Source organism: Patagioenas fasciata, chromosome 1 (genome assembly GCF_037038585.1).
Source record: "Patagioenas fasciata isolate bPatFas1 chromosome 1, bPatFas1.hap1, whole genome shotgun sequence".
Lineage (NCBI taxonomy): Eukaryota > Metazoa > Chordata > Aves > Columbiformes > Columbidae > Patagioenas > Patagioenas fasciata.
In genome coordinates this window covers 121,354,233-121,378,452 of record NC_092520.1, presented here as the reverse complement: position 1 = coordinate 121,378,452, position 24,220 = coordinate 121,354,233, and the positions used below count along the sequence as shown (strand labels likewise).

At 37.8% G+C, this 24,220-nt stretch overlaps 1 protein-coding gene across 5 annotated transcripts in view; it reads left to right on the top strand.

Moving 5' to 3' along the window:
• The window catches only part of MGAT4A (alpha-1,3-mannosyl-glycoprotein 4-beta-N-acetylglucosaminyltransferase A), a 78,665-nt gene extending 54,704 nt beyond the window's left edge, over positions 1-23,961 (top strand). For all 5 annotated transcript variants that reach the window (XM_065854042.2, XM_071813634.1, XM_071813640.1 and 2 more), the window contains 7 exons: positions 5,970-6,100; positions 6,735-6,842; positions 7,249-7,442; positions 19,453-19,531; positions 21,774-21,840; positions 23,120-23,232; positions 23,409-23,961. In XM_065854042.2, the coding sequence (XP_065710114.1) occupies positions 5,970-6,100; positions 6,735-6,842; positions 7,249-7,442; positions 19,453-19,531; positions 21,774-21,840; positions 23,120-23,232; positions 23,409-23,435 (719 nt within the window). In that variant the 3' untranslated portion in view covers positions 23,436-23,961. The remainder of the gene's footprint in view (positions 1-5,969; positions 6,101-6,734; positions 6,843-7,248; positions 7,443-19,452; positions 19,532-21,773; positions 21,841-23,119; positions 23,233-23,408) is intronic.
• The last annotated feature ends 259 nt before the right edge of the window (positions 23,962-24,220 follow it).

Here is a 24,220-nt window from a genome sequence, read left to right as displayed (position 1 = left end):
CATGAGGAAGTGTCAAATGCAGCTATTGCAGGATTATAGAATTCTGTCACCTCTGCCACAGAGCAGAAGTGGCTTCCTTTGTTTTTTGGTGGTGGTTTTTTTTTTTTTTTAATACTGAAAGCATACTCTTAAGTGCTGCCAAGTAGCTAATAAATAATGGGTGAGATGTATTCTGTTTCCCTGAGAAGCTCTGTGGAAGGAGATGCATCTTTTGCTCTTCTGGATTCTGATTTGCACTGCAGTCCCTGACACAACATAGAGACACAACATAGGGAAGTTGTACTAGCTTTTTATGAGAAATATTGATTTGTCTTCCAGCTGCCTGTGAGCTGAAGTGTCTTCTGGAGGATCTGCAGTACTCTGTGCTGTGGCTGTAATGCCAGCTGTCACAAACTTTTAATGGAGCATTCTGAAGTCAGCCTTTTGGTTGTCTTATACAGTTCCTCTGAATCTTAATGTGCCCTGATGTTTTAAGACCTGTTGTTCTGATTACAGTTTTGCTCAGGCTGTCCGCATAGTTGAAGTTTGGGGAACAGTAGATCAAGTCAAATATTTGAGATTTAAATAACTTCAAAGAGTTTCTGATTTTAGCACCAGTAATTTGCATATCATTAACAGGGGAAGCATTGAAAGACTTCAGCTATGGTTAAGATATGTGCTTGCAGGTATAAAATTATTGTTGGTGTAGACTGAATACATTAAACGATGCTTATGCAAAAAATGAAAATTAATGATTTGGGTATTTGCAGTTCAGAGAACTGTAGAAAACAAAGTTTTTCATTTTGTGTGTGTCTTACACTTGCCAACAAAATACTGAGAGTAGTTCACTAATGACAGCATTTAAATTGACTGAAAATCAAATAGAAGTCTTGGCAGGGCACAATAAATAGCAGAAAATGTTCCACTTTTTTTTTTTTTTTTTTTTTTTCAGTCCTGACTCTCACTCTTCTGAGTATAGATAAATAATATGGAGAAAGTCTTCCATGTTTTTTAAATCTCTAGGGATTTATGGAGCAGGATTTTACTTTTGAGTCTTAATTCTCTTGGATTTTGGAATTTCTTTCCAAGGGTAGGTTGTGTACACCCAAATTCTGAAACCTCTGAAATTTTGTCAGCAGGGTCTCCTTCATTTATGTCTATTCTCGTGCACGGTAGCAAGTGCATGAACGTGGTGCAAAATGAGCCATTGCTTTAATTCTTTCACATTGTCTTTGGTATCAGGCAGTGCGTATTGAGTACAGTTTTTGCTTAGGTCTGTTTGACTTGCTGATTTTTGACTGCACACTGAGGCTGCCCAGTGGGCAATCTGTAGGCTGGATTTGGGTGGCATTTCAATGGCTCCATGGCTCTCAGCTCTTTCCTCACCTGCAGCTGCATGGGAGGCCACAGGACTGCAGGACCTTGGCAAATGCTGCTTCTTGGACTATGGCTATGCCCTAGGGAAGCCAGGCTAATGCTGCTACCCCTCGCTCAGGAGAGCCTAGGCAGGGGCTTGGCTGATTTGGATTCAGATGGGCTGTGGTGCTGGATCAGCGGAGTAGGAGTTGTACTGCGCTGCTTTCCATCCCAAGGAGTAGCTGTGGACAGTCAGGGTTCCAGAGGGGTTTTTTTTGCCAGGGGCTTCACTGCAGAGTCCTGTCTGTGAGCTGGTGTGGGGAGAGTGTTCTCAGGGAGAAAAAGAGAACATTGAGCATGAATGTGGTAGTACTGCTGTGTTGTGCTGGTGATGTCCTGAGACAGGAGCGACAGGTGAGGGATGTTGTGTTATACTGAAGGGCAAGGAACTGAGGCAAAGTTGTGCCAAGCTGGGTGTGGAAGGTGGTGACAGCATTTCAACAAGTAGTGTGTGGTCTGTCCTTGGTTACTGAAGGGAGACAAGGGCTTGTCTCTGTAACAGGGTGTTGCCTGTTTGTCTTCACTCCAGTGATCATTACAAATCAAAGTGAGAAGGCATTGCTTGCATTGTTGAACCCTTCCATGGTGCTGGGCAGTGTAAAGTAGAGAGGATGGTTGGGTCTGAAGATGCTAGTGCAGGTACAGCCAGCTGATGCTTACCTAGTATATTCTAACTGGTTGCAGTTGGACATATCAGGGTGGGGTTGGGTGGTGGTTTATCATTATTTTTTAATTTTTTTTTCTGATGTGTCCTGTGACATCACCATGTTAACTAGATTATTCCCCAAGGTTGACAGTAGTATGCCAATCAAGGCCTAGAGGGAAAGTGCCTCCAGGCCTAGACAAGTTGGCTATATGGAAGTAAATAATTTATTTATTGATATTGTGTTTCTATTTTAAATAAAATTACGATAACTTAAATCAGAGAAAAGAGTAAAGTTCCATCTTGTTATTTGCTTATTTAATTGTAGGTAAGGGTCCTGTACCTTAATATTCAGGTTTTAAGTGATGTGGTCTGTGAGTGTCTTTTTACCATAGATGACAACTGAACACTGTAATCCTTGTGCTCTTCAGCAGATGAGCTAATCAAAGGAAAAAGTGTACAGTGTAGTTCCATTGCTCTATCCTTGGCTAGAAGAAGCACCATGGGAAGAAGCACCTTGGGAGTCCAGAGCACCGTGATCGTGTATACCTCCTGGAAGAGGATAAACGGTCTTTTCAGTCAGTCTGCTTCCATTGAGATGGGAGTGATGGTGTGGGGATGTTTTTGTCTTCTGAGTCACACGGTATTGTGCATCTCTTCCACTTTCTGTGCAAGCAGGTGTGACTGACAGACTGTCTCAGCAGGTGTCATCTGGAAATGATGGTTTCAGTCCCACAAACATCCCAGAAACATCTGACTAGTCCCATTTTTTCAGCTGGTGTTTGATTAGGGTTTCTCATATTTTTCCTCTTCTCCTGCCTGCTGCTATTGAAAGCAGTAGGCAGAGATGAATCACCAGGAAAATTGGGAGCCCGTTTAGTTGGAAGTGTGACAAGTTGAAAGAGCTGTTATTCTGCATGAATATTTTACACAACATTCTACAAATCATATGATTGTTTCCTACCAATTTTTAAATATTTACTTCCACAAATAATGTTAAACAATATGACAATATAGAGTGTAAATAGTAACAATATACTAATAAGAAATCATAAGATATTTCTTATGTCTTTAAAGAAGAAAGCTTTGCAGTTGTCCCTAGTTTGGTAGAGGTTGTCCCTTGTTTAGTGGGAGCTTCAAATTTTAGTTACAGAGTGTTTTCAAGTGGAGATGCCTATTTGAGCACTTCATTGCAACAAGCGCTTACAAGTGATGTCAATGTTTTTGTTTTATAAATAACCCAATTAAAGGGTTTTTCTGAGGGACAACTTTGATTTAGCCATGTCAGTTCAGTTAATATCTTACCACATTTGCTTCTCCAGCCCATTGTGTGAATGCTTTATGAATATAGCATCATTCCAACCGATGAAATAATAGAGACTTTTGTCATATGCTTCTTCCATATTTATTGCACTGCATCATGATGTAGCCTCGCTCAGACCCCTCCAAACTCTTCTCAGAATTCCAAAATAAGTATTATTTCATGGGCTATGTTCTTATCCAGCTTCATACAAGTCTTAAAGGAATGAGATCATATTAGACCTGTTTTCTGGAAAGAATGAGGCCCTTCAGGTGATGTCCTAACTGTCTGTCCTCTTTCTTAGAAAATAAAGAAACTTACAATTTGAGATCCTGGCATTCTCAAAGCAAATCTCCCTATGTAAGAGTCTGATATCTGGCATTGTCAGAGCACACATAACAAGGCCCCTGCAACTTCAACGCTTTCCTTTTAAAAATATCCTTGTTGCTAATAAATGTAAGCTAACAACCTGTCATTCTGTATCTACTATGAGATATTGTATAATGTGCCAGGCTCAGTCACCTGTTTCAGTGGAGAAATTTTCAATCGCTGTTACAAGAGGAATTTGAACTCCAAGCTCCTTGGGTGTTTTTATGCTGCCTTGTGATAATTTCCTATGAATTACAAACTTCAGTGAGTCTCAAAAGAAAGAGAAGTAACAAATGTCTGACTCTGAGTGACAGTCCACATGTCCATCCACAGTGGAAATGTATGTTCCTAATCACTTAAGGCTAGATAAATATTTACCTTTTGTGTGGTACTGATTCATGGTGATACTTTAGGTATATCCTCTCTTTTGTTTATATAAATGTGAGCATCCTTCTTAATGGCTAAATCAGGTAGACTCCTTGCACGATTTGTTCATTTCCACTCAGCCACCTTTGCCAATAGAGTGCTACACTGCTGACAGTTTTTAAGCTTCACACAAAACATTTGTTTGTCATCCAGACTGGCCTATACAGCTCCTTAGTGGCCTTTCCAAATAACTTAATCGTCTTGCAGGTGAGAACCAAATCCCATTTTTTGAAGAGTATGGGAAGCTTTTTTTGCCACCTCAGAGAGGAACCTGTTCTTAGTGTCTACTCCAGCTGTTCTTCCTTAAATGTAGTAGAAAATATTAGAACATCTACCATTTGTGGAACCTCTTACTTAAAAAGCCTATGAAGGCCTCACAGATTACAAGTGGGAAAAAAATAATTATATGCCAAAGTGCTGTGTGTTGGTGTGTTGTACAGCACTTCCAAGTGTGGACAGATGGAAAGCTTCCATTGAGGAGCTTCTATTGGATTCTGATCCATTAATGCACCTGTGCCCCAAGAGCCCATGCCTAAGTCAGCACTGCCCACATCTCAGCACCATCCGCAGAACTGAATCACAGCTAGTGTCCTCCTAAGAGATCTGTTGTCATGTAATGTGTTTCTCCCTTACCTCCTCCCTTGTAGCCTAGCAAAGTAGAGGCAGACTTAATCTGCAAACCTGGTAATGTTTTCTGAATTTGCCCTCAAATCTGGAACTGCCTTTGGGAGTTTGGTTGGTACTCATTCCCTGGTGGAAGCACTTGCTGTCAGTCTGTCTGCAGCCTTGAACTGCCCCCTATTCCCAGTGACGCGTTGCTCCTGATAGCCGTCATACAAGCCACCTTTCTTAAGAGCTGCATTCAGTTTAATAGCATAGCCCAGTCTATTGGCCACCTTTCTCTTCAGACACTTGTGCTGGCAGTGAAGTGTATTCCACAATCACATAAAAAGTTGCCCCTGTTGATAGTAAATAGACTTTCTTCATCAACAGTAAGTTTTGTTCTTTTGCCAAGGCCTCCTTTGAGCAGTTTGCAGGGCTCCCAGGAATCCTGTAGCACAGCGCCACCCAGAAGTCCATCTGTACTTGGCGAAGCACTATGCTGTCTTGGATGCCTCAAAGTCATGGCAGTACTTGAAGAAGAAGTTCTGCAGTTTTTGTTTGTGGGAGGGACTTAGGCTTTCTACTAGGCAGCTGAATGCTTTGAGTATGGCTAGTTGGAAATGTCCTCAGTATGAGTTTGCTGATGGCCTGTGCTTTTCAGAAAAAAACTCCAGTTGCTGCTATGTGATGTCTCTGTGTTTTTTTTTTTTTAAGTTAGGCTGTTTCTAGTTATGTTCTAATGGCTTCCTTCTTTGCCTCTGATTTTCTACACAGAAGGATCTGGAGTTAGTGGTAGGTGTTCCCTCTCTGCTATTTTTACCTGCAAAAGCTGAAATTGTCTGACTGGGCAGGTAATGCTTGTAACAACTCCTTGTCTCAGATGCTTGACGCTCACACATGGCGTGGAGAATAATAAGACATGAATCCATAAGTCATCCAACTTTATTTCTTCAGACTGACAATTTCTTTTCTGAAGGAGACTGTGTTGTAGTATACACTGAATATTTTGATAGCACCAATATATATTACAATGAGTTCTTGTCTGAGTAGTTGTTTTATTTAGTTTTGCATAGCTGGAACGTACAGAGCTTTTAATAACATTGAGATTTCAAGTTGTTCATTGCCAACGTTTCTTCTTTTGGCACAAACTTATCTTCTGTTGTCTCACTGATTTCAAAAGATAATGCTATCTTTAATCTAAAATAACTCCAGTTATTCTTAATGTCATCACAGGTAAAATGTTCCAGTCTCCAGATATCACTCTTATTGTAGAGTTCATATTTATGTTTTATAAGGAGAAACCTATTGATTGGCTACTGGACCATATCCTCTGGGTGAAAGTGTGTAACCCTGAGAAAGATGCTGTAAGTTTATTTTTATTATAAAGCTTCTAAAATGTTTTCATGATGGTGAATGAGTTGGTATAGTTGAGCTGGAGGCTGACATACTGTGTATTATGGTTACTGCATGTCCTGAAAGAGTCTTTCTTCCCACCAAGATTTTAATCTCAAAAAGAACTTCAGAGTGACAGTTCTCAGGGGTATTGTAACTGTTATTGCGGATTTTGGAGATAGATGCAATAGGATGAAAAGCAAAAATCTAGTTAATTTCTTTGTGTAACAGTCCTAGAACTCATCCATGTAGCCTCCACTGAGGCTCTGCAGAATGCCACTGCTTGGACAGCAGTCATAGAGAAGGTTCCAAATGGGGAATAAATTCTGGACTTTGGTCCTTCATTTCTCAAGTAGCACCCTTGCTGGAAAACTGAATAAACAGGTTCTGTGCAAGAACCTTGAAGAGTATTATATTTGAACAGCAGTCTTGGTAGATTTCTGGTATGAAAACAAGAACAACAGGGTAGATAGGTCTGGGTTCTCACTGAGTCTTTTCAGTTCATGTGACATCACATACTTGCAGTAAGAACTCAGCTATTTTGTGTTGGTTTTACTAATGCGATCTTTTTTTTTTTTTCTTAATCACTCTCTCTCCCCGTTTCAGAAACATTGTGATCGACAGAAATCTAATCTACGGATACGCTTCAGGCCTTCTCTTTTCCAGCACGTTGGCCTCCACTCCTCTCTAGCAGGGAAGATCCAGAAACTCACAGTTAGTAGCAAAAAATTTCCTTCCTTTCCAGAGCAGACTGATTAAATGAAAAACTTTGTAGCCCTTGACAAAACAGGCATTTTCTTGTTGTGTGGCTTTTTCAAGTGTGCTGTATATTAACTCCAGTTGGAATGAAATCTGACTTAAACTGGATACTATCAAATATAAGAACTGCTTGTATCAGTTTATTTTTGTGGATTTTTGCTTGGGGATTTTTTTTTTCTTTTTTCTTTTTATTTAATGGCATGTTAATCTTGTTAATCAATATAGGATCTGATACATCAAAAAAAATGAGTAATGCATTATTTTTCCATTTTATGGAAGTGTTTAAGTGTAACCACTTGGGAAAGGAACATAATAAAACAGGTTATCTGACCAGCCTGATGTTTGTCTTTCTTTCAATTAGGATAAAGACTTCCTGAAACCATTACTACATAAAATCCACGTGAATCCACCTGCAGAGGTTTCGACATCTTTAAAAGTCTACCAAGGACATACACTAGAAAAAACCTATGTAGGGGAAGACTTTTTCTGGGCTGTCACACCGGTTGCTGGGGATTATATTCTATTTAAATTTGACAAGCCAGTCAATGTAGAAAGGTTAGTAATTATTTGCCTTTGGTCTCAAATCTAAAGCTGCTTCTTTGCCAAGAATGCTTGAAGATAGAATTTGGGGCTGTCATTATAACCAAAAGTGAAATGACATAGGGTCTTTGGAGTTCAGCAGAAACAATGAACAGTATTGTCTTCCCTCTTCATTCTTTTACTACTGTAAATTTTGTATTGCTTTTTTTTTTTTTTAAATGTAATCTTGAGCCTTTTTGATAAATGCAATTCAAAACTAGTGTTTCTCTGGCAATTCATAAGAGAATTTAAAAGAAGTCAATTTGGATCTATTTGTATTTGGTTGGTCTGCTTCTAATTACAGAGCAATTGTTCAGCATGGTGTGTGGTACAGTATGTTGTGCCCTGCAGCCTCAGTCTCTTGATTGTCCACATCAGAAATCTTGCTGGAGCATATCATGATGTCTCCAGACCTGAAGCTGGGAACTCTGAAGGGTAATGCTTTTTAGATGTAGCTTTAGGGCTTGAAAAAAGTCCCTGTGCTAAGACTCCAAGTTGACCTATTTAAAAAAAATCAAAATTTAACAAAAAAATAAGGAGGGACGTGCCCTTGAAATACCCTGATTTGTTAGAGGAATAAAGGTGACTTCTTTTTAGCTACTAGTCAGATCAAGTAAGGATAATAGAGTTTGCACTACAGAGTGTAGTCATCCTCTAGTGTGAGATTCATTTGCTGCTTTGCTTTTTACTGTCTTGCCAACATAGTAGTCCAAGACTTACCAAATAGGTTGTTTATTTGGTGTCTAAGTGTTGCTATATTAGTGGATTCCTTTTCTCCTTCCTTTATGTAGCTTATGTGTTCTTTTGAGGCCAGTACCTATAGTCTGGTAGATCAAAGTTTCTTGGGTTGATTTGACTGGATGCTTTTCTTGTGAAACAACCCTTTTTTTGCAGCCCTGAACTGAATCCAGTGAGTCAACTCCTGTGCCATGGTACATAATCAAAGGCTAAGTCTTCACCTTGGCCTAGTGCAATAGAGAGGATCAGCAGTTTTCCTTGTTACTATGTTGTTCCAAACTAAGTCCGACCTATGAAACTCAACTTTGGCATTTGAGATGTCAAATTACTTTTTCAGTTGATCACTATGCTTTAAAAGACTTTCCTGGTTAGCTTCCAAAGATGCATGTGTTGAGGAATCTGACTACCATAGCACCTTGGATTAAAGGCACAATCTTTTTTATCCTGTGCCAATAGTTTTAAAAATACACATTTTTCAACTCAGACATGTTAATTCTTTTTTTTAATTATTTTTTTTTCAAAATTATGAAGTAAACGTTGTCCTTTTTTTCTTTTAATAACAAATTCTATGCATCTACATTATGAACAGAGTAACTGTAAGCAACAAATGTTGATCTTGGGTGAATTAGGATGAGTCAGATGCACAATGGCAATTTTGGAAAGCATTGCTAGCAAGTGTCATAGGCTAGCACTGTTATTTAAAAAATGATATGCATATATCTGAAGACATGATTTTTGATATGTATTACCTTAATGGTGAGGAGTTGGGGGAAGACTAAGTACTAATTATCTGTGCAAAAGGTGGGAAGACAGTGTTCATTATAATGCCCTGGAAAACCATAGCTAGGCCTAAGGTAGTTATGTCTACCTTCTGCGGTAAGAACAGTCCCAGCAGTAGAGGATGATTTTTTTTTTTTTTTTTTTTTTTTTGCTATTATTATTTCTGTTTGTTGAAGAAACACACTTCATTTTTATCAGAAAGGCAACATCTTGTTGCTTCCTCAAAGCAAGTCCACCAATTAGACTGATGCTGCCCTGTTCAGACTTAGCTTAACATTGTTTGAGCTATACCATTTCGAAGTTTATTATCATTTTAGCTTCTGTTGCCACAGTGTCCTCAAAAATGCAGAATTTTGCCTTTCTGAAGTCAGTGTCCTGTTAGGGCTACAGATGTTGTCATTTCAAATTGTTGCGGGTTTTTTTTGTTTGTCAACATCATCATCAGCAGACTCTGGTGGGTGAAGGTCAAGTGGAGCAATGATGTTTCGTGATATTTCAAGGATGCTTGCTGAGGCTGTCAAAAATAAAACTCTGACTTGCAGGTTGAAACACAGAAAAGGGAAAATGGATCAAGCATTAGGAAAACTTACGTGGTGGGTAAATACATCTGCTATGGGAATTAGAAGTAGAAAACACGCTTCGGAAAGCCATCTTGTGTTTCTGAGGGGATGCAGCAAGTTTTTCCCCTAGGTTTTTTTCTTTTTTAATTAATAGAAAAGCTCTTTGAATTTACAGAAAATGTTGTCTGCCAAGTCAGTTTGAGGTGTACCTGCTTAATAGCTCTCATGATAAATTCTCGATAAACAAGTTTTAAAATGGAAATATTGACCGCCAGTCGACTGAATGAATGGCAGGTCTGTTACACTGTGACAGAGCACTAACTTGTTCCTATAGTTTATTTTTCCATGCAAAATGTTTTGCTGAACTGAATTTAAATTTACTGTTGAGTATAGCAGTTCAGTAATTAGCTTTCATTAAGTCTTTAAATACTTCATTTTTGAGACCTGAGAATATTGTCAGGGATAATGCTGGCAAGGATCTCTTAAAATGTTGAAGTGAGAACTGAACTTACTTTGCTGAGATCAGTATGAGTAACGTTTTTGGCTGTTTAGTGCAAGACCTGGTTGGCAGATCCCTGCTGAATATGGAACAGTCAAAAAGACAGCGCTTGTTCTAAACCACACCTGAAAACCAGGGATGTGTAAATTGAAATTGCCCAATGTTCATTAGCTCTTCTACTGAATCTTTGCATTTTTTTTCCAAGCAAAAGATCTCCAGCCACAACACTGACATCCCTTAATATTAAGCTAGGATCTCATTCTTATATAAGATTATTCATACCTTTCCTTCAGTAGCATATCTTTGAGAATGAAATTAGATTAATTGACTTTTCTCTTAAAACAAATTTCAGAGCAGTGTTGAAGGTCTGATGGTTTGGTTTTGGTTTGTTTGGCTGGGTTTTTTTTATGCATGGGCTGTTTTCTAAATGCTCAAAACAGCATATATTGTAAAGATAAGAAATACTGAATTTCTTTTCCCTTAGGTTCTTATGTAATTATTGAAATGTACCTGTTTGGTATTATTGATATGTACACTGTTGTTCAAAGCACACAGTTGTTAAAACTGACAGTTATATTTACAAGTTTCAAAGTTTCTTTATGAAGCATACATCATTACTACTTTAATGTTAGTTCTGAATGTAAATTCATTTTTCTGACTACAAATAACAGATTCAAGATACTTCTTCACTAGTTACTCTTTCTTCAGAGGAGTCAGTGAGCAATATTGTACCGTAGCAGCTTATTGCAAAGAGCTTTTGACTTTAGACTTTGCTTGAGGATTTTTTGTATATAGGAAGCTCTGAAATATTGGTGCAGGAGTAGTGAATCTTGAACAGAGGTAGTAAATTTCAAATGTAATCCTGGTTTAAAAACAAAGCAGATCCCAGAAAGACATTCCACTGCAGCATGTAAGTGATGCTGGTGTCTGTCATCGTCATAACAATCTCTTTTGACTGCCTGAGTTTTGGAGTCCTGCCATAGATGTGATTGGCACAAATCAGATATTGTTCTCCAAGGACATGTGCACTAATTACACTGAGGAAGCCCTTGGCAGTGCGTAACCTATGGCTGTATATGTATCTAAATTTGCTTTAGATTTTTTGTGGTTTTTAAAATATGAGACTCATCTTTTCTTGTATATAAATAACTGCTTGGTAGTGTTACTTTGAATATTTTCAAAAGAATTAGCAGTTTGTCTTTGGTGGTGTATGTGTTTGTTGGTGGTATTTTGTTTTTTCCTTCCCCCTCTAGCACTACTTTTAATGCTATAGTTCCACTGTAGTTGGGTAGTCATCATAATGTGACATTGATTATTAATAAAGTGATTTATGAAGTAGAACTTGCAGTCTGGAATTTCAGCTTTAAACTGAAATCTTAATAATTGGATAAAACAGCTTGTAGAATACATTGATTTCTTTGTTTTCTGATGTTGATATAGATATTGGATGTGCAGTATTTGAGACTAATCATCTAATTTTCCATGTTGTTGACCCTGGAATCACAGGGAATATGTGGTGGTGTTAACCTTGCATATATTTCCTGTGGCATCTTCTCACAACATAGAATTCCCACTCATGCAAGAAAAATACATTTGACTGTTTGAGCTAGAATATCAATGTATTGAGTATGAAGAATATGTTGATGGGCTTCTGGTAACTACATGTGTACATTACTTTGTCTACTTTGAAATTATTGTGACAGTACTGAAAAATACTTGCATAAAATTGACAGTTGCTTGCCTGTTATTACTGCCACTTCATAAAGGAAAACAAACATAGCTTTTAAAACAGGTTCTCTAGCAGTGAAAACTTAAAAGAAATTTATGTGGTTTTTTTAAGTAGAATGAAGTTACCAAAAAAAAGTATCACAGCAGCTGGTCATGTGTGTATCTAAATTCTAGTTAATTATCCATCCTATGGAATGCAATTCCTCCTGTGAGCCCAGAGGTACAAAATCAAATGGTTTACAAAGGAAAAAAAAAGACTTTCTAACAGCTTTCCAAAACTGGCAGCGAAGTGGAACTTTTAGAATAATATAACTGTAATGTGACTGATGTATTAGCTGTTCTTTGATCATAATCACTGCTCAGCGTAGAAACTCTCCTTCAGTAGAATGCAATACATTCAACCTTTCTTGGGCAGTTTCAGCTGAAGTAATACATGCACACACAGTGTATGATTTAGAAATAATCTTTGTTCTGATTCTGAACATATAATATAGGTTATTAAAGTTTAACCTTCATTTTCTGAAGCTTTAATGGTGGTGTCAGTTGATAGGAAATTTCTGGAAATCTTTGAATTTTTTTTTTTTTAATGTTTTGGTGTTTGTCAGTATATTTCAGGTGGGATATTAGTTTCAGTGTATGTAAAAAAGAAAATGTGAGGTCTTTGGGTTTTGTGTTTACATAAGCTTCTGTGCTAATGAGAAGAACATCCTCAAATGGATGCACTGACAGCAGGGATTTGGCAGGCAGGCTCCCAGCCTCTGATGCTGTTTGCTTCGGGCGTGGAACTCTGCCCATCACAGTGAAGCAAGAGATTCATGCGAAAAGGTGGTGGGGGGGAACGAAATGTGGATCAGAGACAGAAGAAAAGAGCTTCCTGAGCCAAGTACGTGCTGCTTCCTCCTTAATGGCACTAATATTCAAGATTTGTGTCTTTGGCAGTGTTCCTGGGTTTACAGATCTAAGTCAGAAATCTTGGAGGCTTAATGCTGTTGCCTAAACCGTAGATGTCTGATGGCACTTGAGACCCTGAAATACTGCACCTGCTTTATAGAAGGGTTTGAGTCTCTGAGATGTCATAATTGCACCTTGCCAGCCAGAAATGGTGGCAAATGCCTATGTTTAAGAAAACTGAATGGAGTTATTTGTGCTTCTGGAGAATTAAGCTGGGGGGGAAAGTGTTTATGTGCATGCACATATATTAAAAAACCCCCACAACCAACCAACACAACAACCAAATAACAACAACAATAACAAGAACAACAAAACACAAGTAAAGAACCCCAACCAACCACAACAACAAAACAAACAAACAAAAACACAAAACAAAACCAAAAGCCAAAGCCTTTCTACATGCCCCTGGATTAAAAATTCAGCAGAAGTAACCTTGCGAAAGAACAAAAGGGCCACTTAACTGAGATTGATATGGTAGAAAAGCAAGTAAGTTCTTTAAAGAGCAAAGATTTCAGGACAGAGAACAGCCCGTCCCTTAAAAAACAAACACGGCGACAAAACCCGAACAAACCAAAAACCCCACAAAACACCCAAATGGCCAAACCGCATCCAAAACTAAAAATTAAACCAGTTAAAATGAATTTAATGCCAAACCCTTTTCTGTTGCAGTTGATGTGTGTGTGCTCCAGAGAGCACAGTGCAGGTTTTGAAAGGTGATATCCTTGTCCTCACTGGGAAACAGACGGCAGGAGAAGACCTGGGAATTACAAGATTTTCTTGCCCAGCTAAATGCCTTCTACATATATTGCTCAGTTGAAGGAAGTTAAGAAATAGTATAGGTAACCTTATCAAAAGATTTAGAGTGACTTTTAAAATGGTGTGAGAAAATTAAGTTCTTAGGTGTATGTTGGATAAAAAAAGACCACTCCCCAAAATCGCCCTATCACCTCTTCAGAGGGGCTTCATCCCTCACAGTTCTCAACCATGCACCCCACTTTATGTGTGGACAGTTAGACTGGCTGGTTTTGACAGAGGAAGTGAAATCTTACCAGGAATTTTGCATGGGGTGTTGGTGTTTTCTTTTGTTCTTCCTCAAATTAGGGTCTGTAACAAGATAGAAAAGCTCTCATTAGATTGCTTACCTATTGTGAGTACTTGAGGAATTCAGCTTTTTTTGGAAGTATAAGCAGTTTTTGCAAAAGAGTGGGTAAGAGGCATAAAAGATAAAAGAAATAGAGCTTGAGAGAGGGAAAAGAAAGCATTCATCTTCCATTTGTATTCTGCACAAGGCAATAATGCAGGGTTAATACCTCTTTTCAGTGACAGTAAAATAACGTTTCCTAATGAGGATTCTGGGAAAATGACAGAGAGGATGTAGATTAGTTTGCTTTTATCACATTTGCATCCAGTGATCAAAAATACTGGATAAAATTGGTGAATAATGACTTTTGCAGTGGATGACGGCATCTGTAGAAACTCAGAAATTTGCTGACTGAATATTGTTTTCATAGAAATTCATGTTGTGCAGAAATAAAAACTGTTATGCTGCATGTTGCTATGGATAATTTGCTCAAACATGGGAGGAAACATTTGTTCTCCGCCTTCCTACCTCTCTTCCTTTTCTGAAAATGAGATATACTAAAATATATCAGATTGCTAAAAAGAGATGTAAGGAGGCTATGTAGAGAAAAGGATTTGATTCCTGATGTTTACAGTGCACAAAGGGCTGCATTCATAAATAGATTCTTAGAATATTTGTGTTCAGCATCAAGTGAGAGAAGTCTTTTTTTCCTTCAAAACAAAACCCAAATATATTGTCAGCAGATGTGAATGGCGCTTTTTAAAGAGTTTTTGTGTATTATTTTCTTTTATGAAGGTGCCATAATTCACTGGAAGTGATTGTGTTTTGTTCTAATTTTTAATTGCTCAATGAAATAGAAGATGCATAGAATCACCCTTTCTAGGTATATTAAAAATGTTGGCACCTCTATTTATTTAAATAAAATATAACAGGCAGTAAGACAGATTTTTTTTAATGCCTAAGAGAAAACATATTAGGTAATAGAATAACAGTTTTCTGGGCCTAAATATGCTTTGATGTGAGAGAAAGAAGATACATTTCTTTCATAAGCAATATAGGAGGAGGGTAAAGAGTTGCAAATAGTTGGGTGTTTTGGGTTGTTTTATTTTTTGAAAGTACAGATGATGGATTAGTGCTGGAAGATGAAAAAGATAAGCTATTCAAAGAAGAATATTAAAGCTAACAGTGCAGATTAGTAATATTTATATTAATTTATACATATCTTGAGGGGGGATGTTACAAAAGATGAGAAGCTTCCCAGGCGCTCACTGCTGGGGTATTTCTGAATCTGAGTGTAGGCTTTAAAGAACAGTAATAGCGAACTGCATTGGCAAGCTAATGATACCTTTTGTCAGTATGATAATTGTGCTTCTGCCCTCCCCTCTCTTTGTGTATTAGGATGTGTATGAATATTCTTTTCAGCTTTTATTCCCTCCCCCCACCCCCCCCACTCCAGTTAGCTTGATTTTTTAGGTGTATTTAGCTCTGTGGCAAAAGTCAGACCCTCAATTTGGGTAAATACTCAAGTTACTGAATATGAAAATGGAAGTTGTCTTTGCAAATTTGACTTTACTCCATTTTGTTTGTTGTTTGTTGGTTTTGGTTATTTGGGTTTGTTTTGTTGTTGTGTTTTTTGTGTGTTTGTTGTTGTTTTGTTTATTTTTTTTCTTAAACCTTCAGTGCTCTTGAAATTTTGTATAATTTTTTCTGCCCCTTGAGGTGTTAGTGTATAACAACCTCTATTATTGTCATACTACACTGAGGTTATGTAATGCAAGAACGTATGCAAGTTAGTTCCTCCACTTTGTAACTTCTGGTGGAAGGGAGGATGTCTATGTTCTTGAATATCTACAGTAGCTTGTTGTTATCTTTGACCTGTGACTTCCAAAAGACTCTGCTAGAGTAAAAGTTTCTCTAAGGTTCAGATACATTAGCATTTCAGTTACCAGCTGTTAGTCACTTTTCTGATGTCTTCCATCAAGAATGTCCATATGTGTCCATGTTTATACTTTTTCATTTAAAAAAAGCTATAAAGTAATATTCCGTAAGGTAATAGTAGTCATTTTTAACTTAAAGTGAATTTGTACTTGTTTGGGATTAGTGCATTTAGATGTCTACAGCTTTCAGAATTTTGATTTTGAAAAAAATGTTTCAGAAGGTGTTGTGTTTTGCCAACAGATAGACAGGAATATCTTAGTGATTCCATCTGAAGACAAATGCCAGCTAACTAGGAAGTAAAAAGATGTTTTCAGTGTTTACAGGAACAGTCACCTGTAAATCCTAGGACAGATGTCAGAAGAACGTAGCCAAAAGCACAACTACTTCCAGGTCTTTCAGTGCCTGTATTCAGAAAAACCTTTCATAGTCTGTAAACCTTGAAAGCTCGTGGCTTCTCAGTGTGTCAGGGAGGCAAGTTTCACAAAAGAACAGCTAATGACACTTCTTTAAAGAACCTGTAGAATATCTGTTTATTTGTAAATTAAATTTTATTTCAAAGATACTTTTAATTTGTGAATTTTATTTCTAAGCAAAAGATTAATCACAGATGCAAACTGTGTATGTATATTCATACCTCTGTTTTTAATCGGTGAAACTATTTCTAAGTAGGTGTTATCTTTCAAGTGTTCAAGCAAGGCTCGGATATAAAAACATCGCTTCCTTTCTGAGCAATTTTAACTAAGATGTGACATAAACGTATGTTATATGTGTGTGTGTACGTGGGTAGACAGTTATGGAAAACATATTAAAAAAGCAGGTTTGATTACATGGAAATCATATTTTATTAATTACTTCTGTAAATTGTTTTGGCATTGTGCCAACTTTTGTGTGTGTTGCCCTAATGTAGCTGAGGGGAGGAAACCACACTTGGATTTCAAAAGTTGATGGCTCAGTAGGAGAAATGGTTGGCTGTAGCTGTATGGTTGCAAGGTTGTTTTAAAAATCAAACCAATAAACAAGCTCCAAATAAATAAATACTTCCCCCCTGCTCCCCCCCCCAAAAAAAAAGAAAATTCCACAAAACAAAAAAAAACAACCCAGCACCACCACTTCCCCCTGCCCACCCACCAAAAAAACACCATCCAAACATCCCAAACCCATTATTGCTCAGTGATCAAAGATCATGGACTTTCTTTGTGGCTTTTTAGGTCTGTCTTCTCGGCAATAAGATTTTGGACTAGAAAGCACTAAGGAAAAGCAGCGTGGCTGTGGTTTGGTTGGAGTGTTTGATGGCAGCACCTTAGACATGAGTATTTGATCACGTATATATTTTAAAATAAGTCTCCGTAGAATTTTCAGGGTTTTCAAGGGGAAAAATCCCAATAACTATTAGGATATTTGACAGACTAAAGGGTGGCAAGTTAGATCTGCTAGGTTGGAAGGCAGCAGAATATACTTTTAGTATATTGCCAAGAGTTTTGTTGTGCTTATTATTGAAACATACAATAAAGGCGTCTTCCTAGAAAGGACAATTAAGTCTTTGGGGTTTTTTGGTTGTCACTAATGTTTAGAAAAAGTCACAAGATTTTCCCTGGAAGAACTGTAGATGTTTTAGGTATCTTGTGTACTTTAGAGTTGACTAACCTTTACATTGAACTACAGTGGGGAAATTACTTTTCTTGAAGAACACACCGTGCTGAAGCTCACTGAATGCAGGTTTGTTTTGCCGTTCAATCTGTGCAGTTCTGCTTAAACCAGTTCAATAGAAATCAGTGTAGCTTTCTTATATCACACTGTGCTTTTACTTTTTCCTGAGCCTTGATAGAAGAACTGTTACATATATGTGTGTGTATTTTTTTCAATTCTATCATTTTGGGATCACAGACATTTCTAAGAGTCAGAGAGCTCTGTTTTCTTCTACTTGTCTTGTAGCTAGAGAGTATGGATTAATGGCAAGTACTTACCTGGTTTCAGACATATTGGATAAAGACAGACTGGAATTTACATCTCCAATTATGTCTTAATAAATTGCAAATTGAGCTAATGTTTGTAATTTTAATCAAGTGATAATTTCTGAACTAATTTTGTCCCTGTGATGTATTTAATGGCGAAGATGGTGCTTACTGTTAATTTCTCTAAGTTCCAATTGAAGAAAGGTTTGAAATGTGTTGATAGACTTTTACATATTCATTTAAATGTATTAAAAATAAAATAGGCTTGTTAAAAGTGGCATCTGAGTAGGTGTAGTATCTATGTAGTTTTTGACAGTAATATGAATAAACTCTGTGGTCCACTAGAAAAAAATAGTAAGTAATGAAAATTTTTTCAAGCATTGATACCACCTAGTGGTAAAAAGTATTCTTACCTGTTTACCTAATATGTGTTCAAAAGAATATGAAGTTTGTGTTATATATAAAGACAGGGAATTAAACTGTGTCTTTTGTAACATTATCTACACATGCGTAGTAGTACTGCAAAAGCTGTTTGAGAGTGAAAAGCTAGAATTTGAACACTTACACTTCACTGTTTGTTACATGTAGAAATGGTTTTGATATAGTGTTAAACATACTAAAAATTCATTAAATGCACAACTGGATGAATGTAATGTGGACTTTGCACAGGTATAAAAAGGAGGCCTTTCCTTTTATATATACATATCTGAAATGTGCTTTTGTTTAAAACAAAATGAAACAGTGTTTGAAATAGAAGCTTGAATTCAGGGAACACTAAGGCTGTGGATATTGAATCACAGAATCGTAGGACTGAAGGGACCCACAAGGATCGCCGAGTCCAGCTCCTGTCCGTGCATATGACAACCCCACAGTTCACACCATGTGTCTGAGGGTGTTGTCCAGTCTCTTCTTGAACACTGTCAGGCTTGGGGCCGTGACACCTCCCTGGGGAGCCTGTTCCAGTGCTCCATCACCCTCTGGGGGAAGAACCTTTTCCTAATGTCCAACCTAAACCTCCCCTGGCACATCTTCCTGCCATTCCCCTGGATTCTGTCACTGGTCACCAGAGAGAAGAGATCAGTGCCTATGCCTCCTCCTCCCCTTGTGAGGAAGCTGTAGCCCCATGAGGTCTCCCCTCAGTCTCCTCTTCTCCAGGCTGAACAAACCAAGTGACTTCAGCTGCTCCTCATACAACTTCCTCTCCAAACCCTTCGCCAAAAAATTCCTGGCACAGTCATTAATGAGACTTCGCAATGAACCAGAGTGGAGAGATGGTCTTGGGGAAAAATGGCCTGGCAAAATGTTGACTTGGGCAGGTTCCCAGAAGTGTTTCTGAATGGATCTGCAGCGTTCAGCCTGTGGGCACAAGGAGGGGGAGCTGTGTGGTGGGTAGAGATGGGGAGAGGCTGAGGGGAGGCAGGGCTTGGTCTTCTGGAGGTGACACCAGAACATGCCAGGCAATGACTGCAGCACCTGTCACTTTGTATAACGCAATCTGTCAAGACCAGGTTATGGAAACCACGTTTCTAAGTAAAATCTTGCCCAGCTACTCTTTAAAACGTACAAAACATTAGCCCTTTAAATTACTGTACTATGTGAAACCATCTTTCATTTCTTATTGCCAGCTGATATAGGTCCAGTGTAAAAGTTTTGTTTGTCATTGTAACATCTGTCAGGTGACTATTAACATGTAAGATAGTAACTCAGCGATTCTGACTGATGTGTGTAGATTGTTTTATTTTTCCCTTTTCTTTTATAGGTACTTGTTTCACAGTGGCAATCCAGAACATCCAGGAGACATACTTCTAAACACAACTGTGGAAGTTTTGCCTTTTCAGGTATGAATTTATTGATTCATGTCTTCTCCATTATAGGATACAAGCAAAGCCTTAATTTTATTGCCTTTTTTAACTGAGAGAGACATGAATGCTTCTATTTTAAACTGTAGGATCTTGATGCTCTGATGTTCTCATACCTTCTTTTTTTTTGATTGGATCTACTCACAGAAAGCTATTGTAACTATTCAGATGTTCATTCAGGGTGCAGTCTGCTACAAGTGCTGTTGATAATGTAGAGGTGAACAAGCTCATTTTCTTCCAGTTCACTGCTACTATTTAAAACAAAACGAGAACTAAACTTTCCTCTCCTGTGCATTTTGAAAAAAGGAAAAGCTAAGTCAAACTGCTTTTTGACTTAATAAAATAGTCTTGGTGCAGGAATGGACACACATCCAGACCTTACTAAATATTGAAATATCTGGACTCCTAAACTGAATGTATTCTTTTCTCCTGGTTAATTTTGTTGTTGTTGGTGGTGGTGGTTTGTGTGTGTGGGTAGGGTGTTGTTGCTGTTGTTTTTTGTTTGGTTTGGTTTTTGTTTTTGTTTTTAATCTATAAATCAGTCTGAGTTCCATCTCAAGAGATTACCACACTATCTAAAGTATATTCTTGCTTCAAGCCAGATGATATGGGTTCTTTTTCTTCAACTAGATATTATAGCTAACCATTTATATCACAAAACTCTGTGAGAAGATTAAGATGTTACTTCAGACTATTTTATTTAGTATTAAACCAGAAAAGTATTTCTTAAAAAAAAAAAAAGTAAATGATCATGGAGGAGTTCACTTCTCCATTTCTCCATTCTTGCAGTTTGTCTTCCTGGGAGCAAGCAAAAATAGGAAATTCCGACCATTCCCTAAAAAGTAGTTTGTCAGTTTGATTCTAATTATATAACACAATATGTGGGATATTATATTGTATTATAAGATATATGGATTTTGTTTCTCAAGGCCTTTGGAAATATATTAAACCACAAAAAGACCAGCAGCCCTCGCTTCATCTGGTCCCAAGATACCACAAGAATGCACAAGATAATGAGAAAAAATGTGCAACAAGCATTTTTTTTTTTTTGGGCTACACTCAGCTGTGAAATGTCCCTCAAACTGGCACATCCCTTAAGGAAGTAACACTGCTGAGCTTCTATTGCTATTGACATGATTTGTGGAAAGGTAAACAGGAAATTCTGCATCTGCTCTGTTCCTAAGCCATTGGTATCAGCAGAAAATGTCACCAGTGTGAGGACAGGTGCTGCAGAATGACAGGTGCTGTCCTGAGGGAATGATTCCTCCACTGTGGGCTTCAGTAGAGCTGGAAGCCCATGGAGGTACTTTGACCTTGATCCTCCCTAAGCAGAATTCAGAAAAACAAAAAACAACCCTTAGAAACAAGAGTGTCCCCAGACTGGATTTGTCTGGGACTCAAGCAACACACTCAAAAAACCAAAACAAACAAGCAAAAAGGCAAACAAAAAAAACCTAACCAACCAAACTAACAAACCCCAACCCAACAACAAAAACACACATACACAAAAAAAAACAACCCACCCACCAACCTCAAAAAAACCCCAAACCAAAAAAATCCACGTTTTCAGCAGTCTCCCTTACAAGTAGGAATTAAAACACTTTAAAAAGCGGATGGATTCAATCTCCTGTTTTGCCGAGCATTTTGATTCCTAGGATCCTGGTTGTAATTTTCGAGTTGCTTTTGAAGCTCTCATTTACAATCTCATTTTTCTGTGCTTATTAAAGAAACTTATTGATATCCGTCCCTTTTTAGTGAGGGAGTGTTAATTGCAATGCTCCCCTCGCTGGTCTGATGGCTCTTCATCTCTCCCAAATTCATACATCAAAAAGTAAGCTGTAAATTTCATTTGTCCTGAGAGAATTCTCTGCCTCAACCATAGGAAAGGAAGGCAAGATCCTGCCTTTGCTTTTCTTCTACTGTGTATGCCAGTATCCGCTATGTGTTCTGTTCACATGGCAGTTAATGTGCAAGTTACATGGGGCACTTAAAGTACTTATTTTTTCTACTTTGAAGACAAATACTGTTCAGTTCTGCAACACTGCTGATTTTATGTGTGTGTGTGTCAGCTTGTCGAAGGCTATAAATAGCTATTCCAGGCTTGTTCATAATTATTTAGAAAAGATGGATGCTGAATATATAACTAGAGTGCACACACATTTGTTTTTCCCTAGCGAAGTCATATGTCAAAATAAATGATCCCATTTGTGCTTTGTTGTAGAATGAAGAACTGGTATTAAGCAAAGAAACCAAAGACAAACGCTTAGAGGATGGTTTCTTCAGGATAGGTATGTCACAGTGGAAAGAAATGTGTATTGTTACTGTTGCAACAATTGAGACATTTTCATTAAAACCAAAACAAACCTAAAACTGAGGTTTGATCATTCACTTCGGGTACGTGACCTTTGTGGCTTTATTTAATATTTTTTCCAATGTGTCAGACTAGCCACGAGGAAGACATTTTTTACACTGAGGGTAGTGAAACACAGGCCCAGGTTGCCCAGAGAGGTGGTCGATGCCCCATCCCTGGAGACATTCCAGGCCAGGCTGGATGGGGCTCTGAGCAACCTGATCTAGTTGAAGATGTCCCTGCTCAGTGCAGGGGGTTGGACTGGATGATCTTTGAAGGTCCCTTCCAACCCAAACTATTCTGTGATTCTACAATTTCTGTTCTGAGACTGATGTAATAAACAAAGATCTAGTGTAACTCAGTTGCAGTGCAGCTACATCCAACTTTTCTGCCAGGATCTATTACATAGATTATTGCAGAGGCATTTCCAGGTTTTATAGGATCTTGCCTTTTCTGTCCTGTGACTGCATGAGTTCCTCTGTGTGAGCGGGTGTGCTTGGCCTGGATTTGAACCTACCCTACAGATAATCAGCTGCCTCGTCATGGGATGAGATTGGCATTTCCATAGCCAAGCGGCTCTTGGGGAAAGTGCCAGGATACTTGTTGTCAAGGGAGATAAATTTTAGTCCTGGATTGTATTTAGCTTGCTGGACATAGGTTGGGCATCCCTGTTCTTAGAAAAGCAGGTTTTTTCATCTTAATGAATTGTAGCTGCTGTGTATATTTTAAGGGTAAAGTCTAATTGGGCTTTTAAATTGGATTCTTATTCATTCTAATATAATTGAAGATCCTTAAATAAGAATCCATTAAACAGGAATGATATACCTTGTCCTCCTTGAAAACACATGAGCCAGGGGCTCCAGGTTTAGTTCCAGGATATTAAATGAAATTCTGCCAAAATCTTCCCAGAGTTTGACGTGCTCACACTCTAGAGAGTTTCCAAGTTTTTATTCTGACATGTAGTCCTGTTCAGATCAGTCAGATGGGTGTGCTGTGATAACGCCCCATCTTGTTTGCTGCTGCAAAGCTGAATCTGATATAAAAAAATCACCATTCGTCTTTTGTTTCAGGAATGACACCAGTCAGTCTTACAGCCACCAGCAATAGGTTTCACCTCTGAATTATGATGTGACAGATACGTTTTTCTGGACACAGATTTGGTACTTTAGTTTGTTGAACAGAAGTTAATTGAGGATATATTTTTGCTTCTTTTGCAGGGAAATTTGAAAACGGTGTAGCTGAAGGAACAGTTGACCCCAGTCTAAATCCTATTTCATCATTCAGGCTTTCAGTGATACAAAATTCAGCAGTTTGGGCAATTCTGAATGAGGTGAGAGGTGGTATAGCCTTTTAAAAATGAAGCCGGCAAATATGAGATTTCTTCATTCTATCAGTCTGTTGAAGCTCAAAATTTTGGCTAATGCTGAAAACAGTTGCATCTTGTTACTGAGAAATGTAAGACCCTAAAACATGACTTCCTTTTTTTTAAATTTTTTTTTTTTCCAGATTCATATTAAAAAGATTCCGAACTGATCATGGAAATCTACTTTTGAGGAAAAAGAAAGAATCCTTGAAAACTTTTCCTATAAAATCTGACGTCCTTAGCAAGTCACAAATTGAAAATACTGAGCATGCACCTTATTCCAAATTTCTTTCTTTTCACTTGAACTCTACCTCTTGTGAAATCTACTGTAGATGGGAAGATTGTATTTACCCCTTCTTATCTGATCCATCCAGAAACTGATGCTCCACACTGATAACATTCGTCTGAGGCTGAAGTTGTCCTCCACTTTAATGTGACTTTACCATCTTATGGTTACAGAACCCTGCTACGTTTAACCTGTACTATTTTGATAGTATAGTAATATAGAGAAGTTGTACATATTGTTACATTCCTCGAAGAAGAAAAAAATATAATTATTGTTACATATGTTTTATGAAGGGGGTACTTTCGGAGTTCCATTTATTTTCTATAACAAGAACCCTCTTTTATAGACTGTCAGGGATATATATTAAAAATGTTAGGGATATTTAATTTATTAAAATAATTTGAAAAGTACATATTTTTATGCAGTAAAATTTTAAATTGATATAGTTTTTTTTATGAATTCTCTAGTTTAAGTTATCTTTCTACATTTTTCTTTGGAGATGCAAACATAAATTAATACCATATTTCAAATATACTGCCATGTTTAAAAACACCCCTAGATTAAGTTTCTAAATTATGTAGTTTTATACACAGAATCTGAATGATGTTCAGAGGCATTAACGGAGTTCTGAAGAGCATTATTCTTTGGAGCTATGAAATTCCACTCTGT